Source organism: Herpailurus yagouaroundi, unplaced genomic scaffold (assembly GCF_014898765.1).
Source record: "Herpailurus yagouaroundi ecotype Mexico unplaced genomic scaffold, PumYag 321, whole genome shotgun sequence".
Classification (NCBI taxonomy): Eukaryota; Metazoa; Chordata; class Mammalia; order Carnivora; family Felidae; genus Herpailurus; species Herpailurus yagouaroundi.
In genome coordinates, this window is record NW_024412538.1 from 706,446 (window position 1) to 718,870 (window position 12,425).

At 63.9% G+C, this 12,425-nt stretch overlaps 1 protein-coding gene across 1 annotated transcript in view; it reads right to left on the minus strand.

Moving 5' to 3' along the window:
- Positions 1–12,318, minus strand: part of SLC12A7 (solute carrier family 12 member 7) — a 67,283-nt gene extending 54,965 nt beyond the window's left edge. Inside the window, exon 1 of the mRNA XM_040462427.1 lies at positions 12,114–12,318. Within this exon, the coding sequence (XP_040318361.1) occupies positions 12,114–12,303 (190 nt within the window). The 5' untranslated portion in view covers positions 12,304–12,318. The remainder of the gene's footprint in view (positions 1–12,113) is intronic.
- Between the last annotated feature and the right edge of the window lie 107 nt (positions 12,319–12,425).

Genomic DNA, 12,425 nt, shown 5'->3' on the forward strand with positions numbered 1-12,425 from the left:
CCTCCTGCGCCCCACCCTCTCCAGAAACGGCTCCCAGGCGAACCCAGCCCACCCCTCTGGCACCCCTGACAGGACGAGCACCCCGCGGCTGCTGGAACCCAGCCACATATGGGGTCTAGCACACGGGAGCCTGCTTTCAGGGCTCTGGAGCCACACGTCCCACAGCCAGGGGTCACAGAGCTGTGCTCCCTCTGGAGGCCCTGGGGCGGGGGCTCCCTCCTGCCTCTCCCTCAGGGCCTGGCCCTCCAACCTCTGCCTCCTCCTCGCGTGGTCTCTCCTGTGCATGCCTGTGTCTTCCTCTGTGTCTCTTGTAAGGACAGTGGTTATGGACTCAGGCCACCAGAGAACCCAGGATGACCTCTTCACCTCCACATCCTTAACTCAATCACGTTGCAGAGACGCTTTTCCCAACCAGGCCCATTCACAGGCACCAGGGGCTAGGACGCAGACGTATCCTTTGGGGGCCATCATTCCCCCCCCCCCCCCCCACTGCTAGCCTCAAAACCAACACAAGATAAGGTCCAAACTTGGAGGTTTCTGGTTCCCAGGGAAGGGGCTCCAGGAGGGGCAGACCCCAAAGCTTCTCTGTGGCCTTCGGCACACAGTGGGACCATCTCGGACAGCGGGACAGGCTGGCAGGCCCCCTGGTGGCTGTCTGCTTGCCACTAACTCACCCAAAACGCATGGCTTTCTGCCACGGTCATAAAACACGTGTCCTCAGGGAGCAGCTTCGGGGCAGGAGACCAACCGTGCCCTGTCCCTATGGACCCCCACCTACCATCCGGCCTTTCAAAGGGGGACAGCTTGGAAGGGCTGCCAGGGGTGGAGGGGCTCAGGCCAGCAACAGGTGCATCCTGGGACCCCCAACGGCCCCCACAAGCCAGGCTTCACCCTCACCCTCGTGGGCCGGGCCCCGGGCAGGAGGAGGGAAGGAGTGCTTTCCCCGGCCTTCGCGGGGGCCTGGCAAGTCCCCCGTGGAGGGGAGCTGGGCTGGTGACAGCACCGTCCCCCGGGACCGTGATGCGTGGGCCCACACACAAAGCAGGGGCCGAGGGCAGCACGGGGTGGGGGTGGACAGGGCGGGAAGGCAGCCTCGTTCTCAGGAGGTCCCCTCCCCGAGCTGTGAGTGGGCAGAGGCCGTGAGGCCTGGCCCACCCAGGAGAGTGGCTCATCTCAGAGAAGTGGTCCCGATGGGTGGACGCAGAGGAAAGGGGGCTCCACAGCATGGCCTGCTTGACCCCTTGGGCAGCCATTTCTACAACCCTGTCACCCCCCCACACACACACACACACACACCCCAGCAGCAAGCCTGCTTTTCCCCGGGGCAGCGTCATTTTACGTGGTTCTGTGAGCTCCTTCTGCCCCGCTGTCCGAGGGCACACCTCATGCTGGCCCTCCGAACACTTGGGGAGAGGGCGGTGAGGTTTCCGGAGTGCTTTCTCCACGTCCCTAAAGCACAGTTCTGCTGCGTGTGACTCGGGCCACCGGTCCCAGAGGTGATCAGCTGAGAAGACCGGCCTCAGGTGCTAAGTGTGCTGGAACGTGCTAGAATCCACCAGCCCACCCCTCTGCCTCCCAGAACAGCCTTGAGTCTCAGTGCACCAAAGACATGGGACAGGCCCAGGGGGGTGTGGGCTGAGGGGCTCGCTCCTCCCTGCATGGGTCAGCACCCCCCAGGAACCACCCTCACGAGACCCCTGAGAAGCACAGTTCTCAGCTGGGAGGACTCCAAGCCCACATCTACACTGGGTTGGGGAGCTCAGGGCAGTCACTCGGCCCAGGTTGGATCCATGGGTAGGAGGGAGCCCTGCAGAGAGCTGTGTGGGTACGAGCAGGTTCATACTTCCTGCGGGCCACGGTGGGGGCAGCCAGACCCACAGGACCCTACAGCCCCCACCGGGGGGCGGGAGCCACAAGCCTGTGTGAGCTCATACAGGCCGTTCTCCTCAGGAGGAAGCCCCTGATCTTGGCTGCTTTTTCCCTCCCGGTGGCTCAGTGGGGGGTGTCCCTGGAGTCTCTTGGGGGCGACCCTAACCACTGGTCTGCATCCCCAGGATCCTCAGGAACAGCCCCAGGCCTGGTGGCGTCACCTGCTCCCCTCAAGCCCCTCCAGCAGCCCCCGAGGGAAGCCTGACACAGCAACACAGCCGGCCACCCCACTCTGTCTCTAGTCCAGGGGGACGGGGACACTCGGGTCTCCAAGCAACAAGAGGCAGCGAGGAGGAGCCCGGGGCCCTGGGGAGGGCTCAGGTGGCCTGCGGGGGAGGGGCAGGGGAGCCACAGGGAGGCAGTTGCAGGGACAGGCGTGTGCCTCGGTCCAGGTGAGGCAGTCCAGGAGCCCCCGGCTGGGGAGGGCGCAGGGTCCCTGTGCTGGCTGTGGCTCAGTGCCCTGGCGATGGACCACAATGGGGAGACTGCTCAGGGGAGCCACCGGGGGCACCAAGGAGGCTGAGCTGACACAGGCTGCACAGGCTGGCGGTGTAGACAGCACACAGGCTGAGAGTCCGAGAGCCGGGCGTGGGCAAGGCGCTTTCCCCTGAGGCCGGTATCCTCGGCATGCGGAAGGCTCTGTTAACCTCCTCTTCAAGGACCCTCTCTGAGTGCGGTCACATGCTGGAGGATTTTGTGGGGACACAGTTCAGCCCTAACGCCGCCCTGCCTCCCTGCTCCCCTGCTCCATCGTCTGAATCCTGGAGCAGACGCTCTGGAGCTGTGGGTCTGGTCCGTGTCCTGCCGGGCCGGGCCCTCCACGCCGGCCCGGCCCTGCGGTTCCGCGGCCACTCAGCACGTGTGGTTGGTTAAGTTTAAGTTCAAATTAGTTAAAAATTTAAAATAATTTAAATCCAGCTCTTAGGTGGGCCCCAGCACAGTCCACATGTCCACGGCCACCTGTGGCCGGTGGCTGCCATCGGGGAGCCCGCGGCCTGTCGGGTAGCTCGGACCGGAGGACGGGGCACAAGGGTGGGCGGGAAAGAGTGACGGGCGAGTGAATGGCTCTCGGGCACCACACGGGGAGAGAGAAACGAGCTGTTTTGTCTCGGGCACCGTTACCGTGGACACCGTCAGGAGCCTCCGAGAGCTGGGTCAGAGGCACACAGGAGCCGCCGGCCGCTGTTACGCTGGAGAGACCGCCATTCCCCGCACCACGCGGCCACAGTCACGCCACTCGGCCTCACCCGTCCCGCCCGCCCCTGGGCCCTGCCGGCCACCGAGGATGAGGACGGGCCCCTCACACGGCCCCCACGAGCTCCCCGGGCAGGCGTGGCCCCAACCGGGGGAGGGAGATCACCGTCTGCCTCCCCCTGTCCCCGCCCTCCTCCCTCCCTCTCCTCTGTTCCCCTCCCTGAGCTCGCTGCCCAGAATACCAACCCCCAGCAGTGGACGCCCGGCCGGGAGGGGTCTCCACACGCCCCCCACCCCCCACCCCCAGCTCTTCTGGTGGCTTCTGCTCGTTGGGTCACGCGTGCAGAGCTCAGAACACACAAAAGCAGGTGGGCAGGAGGACAATAACAGGGACTCCACTCGGCCCGTCCCCGCCTCGGCGTGGTGCTGTGTCCCGTGCGTGTGCTCGGCAAGGCCATGAAGGGGCAGAGGGAGGCCCTGTCCTGTGCCAGACGCGGGGGCGTGCAGTCGGGAGAGAGCCCGTGTGTGACAGCCGTGCTCCAGTGAAAGCACCTCCTGGAAGGCAGAGTCCTCCACAGCCCAGGAAGGGGAGCCTCTGGAGCTCCAGAACATTCCGAAAACAGGAGAAATGTTGGGTCTCCGTCGATTTTCCCTGGGGTCCTCCCCGACACCCAGTCCCGCTTTTCCGCCCACAGTGCCCTGAACCTGCTCCCTGAGCTCAGGCAGTGCGGCCAGGCTCCATGCACACTGTCCTCACAGAGCGTGTCTGAAAGGACCCGCTGGTCCCACCGAGGGGAGTCGAGGGGAGTGGAGCGACCTGAGGGAGGCACCTGGTCATTCTCTGGGGCACCCCCAGCCACCTGGCCCCACCGAGTGAAACCCCCGCGTCCCCCATTCCAATCCGGACTCTAAATAGTCTCCAGCCAGGCCGCCCACCTGCACCGTCCCCCGAATCCAACCACAGAGAGAAGAAGGTGCAGCCCAACCACGGGGCGAGGGGCAGACAGACCGCCCGCGGGCACCCACAGAACAACGTCCAGGGAGGTCCCTCAAGCACAGCAGCTTGGCGTCCAGTGTGTGTGCGGGTCGGGGGAGGGGGGCGGAAAACAGGACGGACGGGACACAGCGGGTGGCTGCCGTGCTCTTCTGAAGCGACCATCTGCGTGAACAGGAAAAACAGGCCCTCGCCTCCAACCCCCCCCCCCGCCGCCCCTCCCTCCTTTCCAGAGCGGCCACGCAGCCACGCAGCCACACAGCCACGCTGTCTCCTCTCTGAGTCCCCGAATCCCAGCAGAGCCTCCGAAGCTCGTGAAGCACGTGTCCAACCACTCGAAACTGACCCCGTGACACCAGCGTCGGCCACAAGCATGACAGAGGAGCGAGCCACCAGCTCTGGGGCACGGCTCGGAGCACGGACCCAGGGCGCCTAACAGGACTGGTAAATAAACGTGTAGCCTTTTGCTGCAGACTCGCCGAGGGCTGGAAGCCTCCTTGTTCAAGCTTTGTGTCCTGGGGGCTTTATAAGGGCTTCCTTCAACACTCAGGGCCAGAGAATGAAGGCACTTTTGCTCCGAAAAAGCATTTCCGTTAAGAGATAAAGTTTGAAAGAGCATATGCACCACGATTCATCCCCGTGTGCATGCACGTGCGTGTGCACACAGATACACAGAGGCGGCCTGGAAGAGGCTTTTTCATAGCGACTATTTCTGAGGCCTTTTTCTTTCCATTATTGTGATGGTTCATTCGATGTCTCAACTTGCCTGGGCCACAATGCCCAGATGTTAGGTCACACATTATTCTGGGTGTTTCTGTGAAGATGCTTTTTGGATGAGATTAACACTGAAAGTGGGGAGCTTTGAGTAAAGCGGTCCCCCCACCTCCAGACATGGGTGGGCCTCGTCTAATCAGTCAAAGGTCTACATAGAACCGAAGCTGACCTCCCCAGGCAGGAAGGACTCCTGCCAGCAGACAGCCTGTGGGCACGACAGCCCTTCCTTGGGTCTCCTGCCTGCTGCCCACCCTGAAGATTTCAGACTCACCAGGGCACAGCTGCATGAACAATCCAACTCGTCAAAATAAATCCCCGTCTTTCTCTCTATACACACATCCTGTTGGTTCCACTTCTCTGTGGGCCCCAACTACGGAAGTTTCCACATTTCCCCAGGTGCCTATAGTGAGCATCACGGCTCCACCACAGTTTTTAGGGAACTTTTCAGAGTACTTGATGCCCTGAAGCGCCCACTCGGCCCACTGGGGGTGGCACCAGGCCTGGGGCTGCTGCAGGAAGGAGGGCTCGGGCTCCCTGTGCCCAGCGAGGACTGGGGGCCGCGTCTGCCCGGCTCCTGATGGCATCATGCGGGAGTCTCCACCAGGAGGCAAAGCTCTGCCGCCCGCCCTGCAGGCAGGAGAGACCTCACACGTGCACACACACCCACACACACGTGCACACACCCCTGCACACGTGCCCGCATACACTCGGGCACACACGCCTGCGTGCATGCACACCTGCACACACGCGCACCGCACACAGGTATGCACACACACCCGCACGCCCTGCCTGTGGCTGAGACACAGCACGGCAACCCAGGGGGCCGTCTGGGGGGGCTGCCTGCCTCCTGTGTGTGTGTGTGGGGGGGGGGGGGGTCTCAGGTTCCTCCAGGGGCAGGAAGCTGGGTCCCTGATCCCCAGCAAGGCCAACTCTGAGGCAAAAACCAGTAAGTACTGCATCTGGAAGGGAAAGGTGTGGCAGCAGCCACCGTCCCCATTTCTAAGGACAGGCCACCCAAGCTGAGCCAAAGGCAGACCACCCGGTGCTCTGCACCAGCCCTTCCTTCAGAGGAGAACTAGAGAACTCCTGCTTCGGGGCATTCAGGATAGCAGGGCAAGGGGCTGTGGGCCTCGTGGCCAAGAGTGCTGTCCCCCATGTGTCCGGGGTGGGGGTGGGGGGCTTCCCCGCTGGGTGGTCCGGGCCCAGGGCTCCTTCTTGGTCCCTGGAGGAGCGGGCTGGGGGCAGGGCAGTATGGGAGTTGGTGGGGGGGGGGGGGTCGTCCCGGGCCCACAGCTCCTCCCCACAGGGCAGCAAGCCAAACTCTCCTGGGTGCTGCTTGAAACAGGAAGGTCCCTGCACAAAAACATCTCCTGCCAAAGTCCTGAGGTCACGCCTTGCAGAGAGTAATTTAGATGAGAATGGGGTCACCCCTGGGAGAGCTGGCTGGCGAGAACCGATTTAATCAAAGCCGCCTCTCAGGCCTCCTCCCCCTCCCCGTCTCTGCAAGGGGCAGGTGGGGGAGGGGATGAACTTGGTTTCCTCTCGCCCTCTTCTCCGGTTTGCTTTTCTCATAGGTGCTTTTTTTTTTTTTTTTTTTTTCTGCGGTAAAATATATACAACATGAAGCTAAAAACTTGCAGCCATGGTCTTTACGGTTCAGCTGCTGGGCAGCCATCTCCACGGCGGCCTCTCTTCCTGAACTCTGTCCCCGTGAAACACTCTCTCTCCAGCCCCTCCTGGGGCCTGGCGCCCCCGCCGTCCGGCCCTCCTGGGACTCCTCCCGGGACCTCCCATGTGGACACTCATGTGTCTCAGCTCCCAGGGCACCGTCCCCCACGTCCATCCCTGTGGTAGCAGGTGCCAGGATGTCCCTCCTTCTCAAGGCTGCAAATAGTCCTGTGCGCGGAGGGACCGTGTCTTCCTCACCCATTGTTCCCTCGACAAGACATCTGGGTTGTTTCTGCGTTTTTGTCTGCCGTGAACCTGGGCGTACGAACCTGTCCAAGTCTCTGCTTTCAGACGCTCCCGGTGCGTGGCCAGGAGCGGGGTCCCTGCGCCACACGGTCACCCTGTGTTTAGTGTTTTGAGGAATCGCCACACTGTACAGCAGGTGCTCGGTCTCGGTCCCCACCGGCGGCGCCCAGCGTTCTGATTTCTCACGGCCTCGCCAACACCTGCTTCTTTCTCTTTTGTATCATAGCCATTCAAATGGGAGCGAGGCGGCACCTTTTTGTGATTTTGATTTTGATGTCCTTAACGGTCGGTGATGTTGGGCGTTCTTTCCATGTGCTTACCGGACATTCTTATAAAGTCCGTTCGAGGCTTCTCCTCATTGTTTAAACCGCTCTTTGCTGTTGTCAGTTGTGAGAGTTCTTCATATATTCTGGATATTAATCCCTCATCAGATACACCGTCTGCAAACATTGCCTCCCATTCTATGGGTGCTTTGGATAGTGTCCTTTGACGCATGTTTGCATGTTTTAACCCTGTGCTTGTAGCTGCCTCTTGCCTTTTGCCACCCCCCCTACATATTTGTATAGTAGCCAACATCCCTGGACACACTTGTGGAACCCCCAGCCCGAGCCCACGTTTGCACGGCGGAGCCCTTGCTCACAGGGACAGGCCTGGGTGGGAGGGGAGGCGAGGGCAGAGCAGCTGGGCGCCCGGGGAAGGCCCTGTGCACAGGGCAGTCCTGGGCAGAATGGGGGCTCCCGCCGGGGTCCTGGGCCTGCCTGCACAGCCCCCTAGTGGGTTAACTGAATACAGACTTCAGTGTGCATAGTGGCTAACTGAATACAGACTTACCATGTGATTTTTTTAAAAAAAGTTTATTTATTTATTTTGAGAGACAGACAGAGAGAGTGAGCAGGGGAGGGGCAGAGAGAGAGACGGAGAGAGAGAGTCCCAAGCAGGCTCCGTGCTGTCTGCACCCAGCCTGACATGGGGCTCGGCATGGGGCTCGACTTCACAAACCATAAGATCATGACCAGAGCTGAAACCAAGAGCCAGACGCCTAACCGACTGAGCCCCTCCCAGGCGCCCCATCATGTAATTCTTGATGTTTAAAGAGAATTGGTGTCTCCAAATCCACGACACCACCCCACGGAGAAGCCAAACTGGGCATAAGCAGCAAAGGAGGAAAGTGACGACATGCCCTGAGAAACCACCAAGGGGAGAATTCTCTGGCCATTGACAAAGCCGAGCGTGCTCTGGGCAGCGCTGCTCCCTGAGGGCTGGAGGCGGCTCCCGGGTCTACGCGACGGCCGCGCGCCATGAAATATTTAAGGAAAGAGAAAACAGAGTGTGCCCAGCGGGTGGCGGGTTCTCTGACACCAGAGCTAGGCAGCCCGCGCCCTGGGCTCCGGCTCAGCCTGCCTTCCCCGGCAGCTGAGGGCATCGCCAGGCCTCCTTCCCGACGAGAAAGTTCAGCCAGGGAAATGGGACTTTCCCCTGAAACGTCCCTGGAGCAGAAACCCATGACCCAGTTGTGAAGTTGCACCAAGTGTGGACGTGCCGTCTGGGGTTGGGGGCGGGGGGTGGAGGTGTGCTCTCCTGGGGTCCAGGAAGAGGGCCCAGCCCAGAGGGTGGCCTGGGGAGCCTGTTCCCTGGGAACAGCGGTGTCTGGGACCAGCACCTGGCAGAGGCTGGGCCAGCAGCGTGCCCGAGCACACTCCCGGCCTCGTCCCGCGGCTCCACCCAGAGCCCTTGCAAGGCTGGGCGGTCAAACCCTCACCTCCTCCTGAGCAAGAAAGAGCCAAAACACACAGACGCAGACACAGACACACGCACACAACACACACACGCAGATGCACAAACGCACACGACACCCTGCAGCTGTCCTTCCGAGGCTCTGCAGGACTCTAATGCCCAACATCAGCTTCAGAGAAACAGAGAGGTCAGCTTTGCCGCGGGGGGAAAAGGGCCTCTGCCGGCTCCGAGGGCAAACGCTAGGGCGAGGGTCCGCCTGACTCGGGAAGCCCCCCCCCCCCCCCCCCCGGGAGCACTGGCTCAGGGCAGCCCACAGAGGTGAATGGTGGGGTGGGGCGGGATGACCTCTCCAGAGACTCTCAGCGTCAGGCCTTTGTCTGATGGCCCCAGACCTGCAAACCGGTCCAGACTGGAGACAGGGAGGTGGCTGACGGGAGTCTGGCCCCTGGGGAGCCAGGCCGAGCTCCGAGGAGTGTGGCCCTAGGTTGGAGGGGCAGGCCTGTGGCTGTGCCTCCCCGAGGCCAACTTTGCTGGCCAACACTCTCTCCCTGTCTCCCTGCCCTTCAGGCTGTGGGAGGTGTCCCATGGCCTCGGGGTCTCCATTCTGGATGTGGGGCCGCTGTGCGATCCCAGAGAGGAACTGCGCCAGGAGCTGGCACCACAGCTTTCCTGGGAACAGGGGCACAGCCCTAATTCAGCCACCTCACCTTCTGGTACCGCGGCCCTGTCACTGCCCAGTTACACTCTCCCGCCTGGCGTGCCTGGAACAGCGGTGCGGCCGGGCCGGGAAGGGCGGGCCGGCAAGCCTCTCACCCCAGCTCCGGCCCCAACACAAAGCCCTGCCGCCCGCAGAAGGCTAAGGAGACTCGGCGAGCCGGGGTGTACCGGGGAAAGGCTGGCTGAGCCCGGGGCACAGGGACGGGGCACCAGGACTGGGATTTTGTCCTGTCCCGTGGCAGAGAGAAGGGACACCCCGCCGACATGCCCGTTCCGCACAAGTGCACCAGGGCAAACTCACTGGAGGGGAGCCAGTCTAAGGGCAAAGTCGGAGGCTCAGCCTGGCGGGTTCCTGCTCCGGCTCCAGGGGGCACGACGGTTACTGACGCAGTTGGGGAGCCTCTGAGCCTGGAGGCTGCCACCCTCCAAGGGTCAGAAAGCTCCCCTGGGTCACAAGGAGAAGTGGGAGGGCGACACCAGAAAACCCGAGTTGCTTTTTATGCTCAGTGCACATTGTCATGGGCAGCGTCAGATAATCGGTCTTTTGTCCCCCCCCCCCCCCCGGGGGGGGGCACCCCCCACCCCTTTATCCCCCCAGCGGCGCGGGGAGCCCGATTGTGGACCCAGCGTCAGCCGGGGGACCGGAGCTCAGAACCGTTGCCGCGCCTGAGGGCTGAGGTGGGCGGAGGGGGTGGAGGCGGTGGCTCAGCCCCCAGGTCGGGGGAGGGGGGAGGTCTGACCCACAGGAAGAGGGGGAGGTGTGCGAGGGCGAATTCTAAGGTCAGGCGGGTGTCCCTGGCCCCAAACAGCCCCCTGCCTGCCATCTACCACGTCAAGGACCCTGGTGAAATGCCCTCTCCCGCGTCAGCGTGAGGATAACGGTATCAGTCGCCCGAGGAAGGGCAGAGGGACAAGCTGACCTGAGCAAGTCTGGCACCAGACCCTCTCCCCAGGGGCACCGGCCAGCATACTGGCCACCCAGGGCAAGGGGCAGAGGGGGCCAGAAGGGGCAGTGAGGTACCGGGAGGACCCGGACGGTCAGTTTGACCCGGGGCCGCGTCCCTGCCCGGGGTGGCGGGACCTGGGCCCTGCTGGGCAGAACAGCTCCACGCAGGACGGTGCCCACTGAGAGTCTACGTTCCGGCCACACGGCCTCCAAGGCCCCAGTTCCTGTGGGGAAAACCGTGGCGGGGCCTCAGGGTCCCCCGGGGCAGGGAGTGGAGACCGGGCTCTCTCAGAGGCCACACCGCAGGCTGCCTGCCGCTGCTGGGGGGGGGGGGGGCGGGGGGGGGCTCTTTCCTCACTCGTGCTGACCCAGGTCCCCCGGTCTCTACTGGCCTCAACTGTCACGGCGATTTCCCTTTTCCCTCAGAACAGAGGGACAGTGCGGCCCCAGAAACAGTTAGCAGCTCTGACCCCTACTAACCGATGAACAGGAACAGCAGAGTCACTGCTCACAGAGCAAACAAGACGGGGCTCCCGAGGGCTCCCGGGTTAGCAGGGAAACCGTGGGGGAGGGCCCTGCCTGGCCCACAGCAGGAGCCCAAACAATGGCTCCCCGAGTAAGAGGCTGACGGGGAGGGAGCGGAACCTGAGAACCCGCGGCCACCAGAGTGACAAGTGTCACGGCGACCCCTGATGGAGACACACCCCAGCGCCCACCACGTGTCCTACCGCCAGGGTCTCGGGGGTCTCGGTCTCGAGAGAGGGCATCTGCAACCTGTGTGCACACGGAGTGCCCGTCACTCCCGAGGGCCGCCCGCTCAGGTCTCATCCTAACGTTGAAGGTCCCGAGTCAACAAAGGCCTTGCTGGGAAAGAATCTGAAATCTCCGCTCTCTGCTTGGAGCTGGTCCTCACCGTGAGCGCAGGCCAGGCTCTCCTGTAATATCCTCCCCACTGGGGGCCGGACTGCGGCCCTCCTGCCCAGAAGCCCACGGACCCCCGTTGACCTGCAGGAAACCTCAGACCCGGCACCTGAGAAGCCGCAGGTCGTTGGGACATCAGCCCAGAGGTGGAGGCCACCAGTCCAGCAGGGCTGGGTGCCCCCAGGAGCGGCCTGAGGCTGGAGGGCAAGGCCTGTCCTCCCCCTCTGCCCCCCCCCCCCCCCCGCGCCGTGGGCTGCCAGGAGGGGCCCTGTCCGTACACCCCAACACACCGACGGCGGAGCCGGGACCGCCGGGGGCTCGCTAGCACTTCGCGACGCCGGCACAGCACCGCCCTCAAAACCCAAGGAAAGTCGCTGGTACGGGCTGGATGATTAAAGGCGAGGGAGTGCGGGGCCCACGGGGAAGAGGACACAAGCCTAGGGACTGACCAGAGGGCCGTGGGGTTCTAGAAACACAGCTCTGACCCAGGCCTCCCTGACCCTGGGCCGTCTTCACTCCGAGGAGGGGCCCAGCATTTCCCCGGCGCTCTCCAGGCGCCCCAACTCGGCCTCCACACTCCAACGTGACTTCCCTGGACGCTCCGCGCTCGGCGGCAAAGAGGTCAGAGGGTGCCAGGAGCTATCACCCGTCAATCCCCGCCCCCACCCCCCGCCCCGGCAATGGCCCCAGGGACGCACACCGCCCTCCAGGGCGCACGACAGGGCAGAAAGGCGGCATCGGGGCCACAGCCACGGTGCCCAGAGGAGCGCGCGGGGCACGCGCCACACCAGCTCGACCCCAGCGCTGACGCCGCCGCCACCGCGGCCGTCCCCAAGGCCGGCGCTCCGTCAGCGCTCCCGCAGCCCCGGCCGGCGCACAGACGAGGTGGCCGGGCGCCCTCGGTGGGCGTCCCCGCGGGCCGGCACCTACCGTAGCGGCTCGGCTCGCGGCAGTAGCGCAGGATGGGAAGCGCGTCAACCCTCGGCGACTCGGGGGCGGCTGCGGGGTCGAGGTCCGCGGCCCGGCCGGGGCTGGGGAGATGGTCGCCGCCGCCCTCGGGCCTCGGCCCCGCGTCCCCCGCCCTGCTCGCCGCGGGGGTCACCATGAATCGTTGGGACATGGTGGCCCGAGCGCCAGCACCAGCCTCCTGGTCCCCGGGCGCAGCCAAAGCTGAGGGACTCGAGCCCCGCCAGTGCGCCCGCGGGCGGGGCCCGGGTCCGCGCGGGGAGGGCGGGGGCGGGG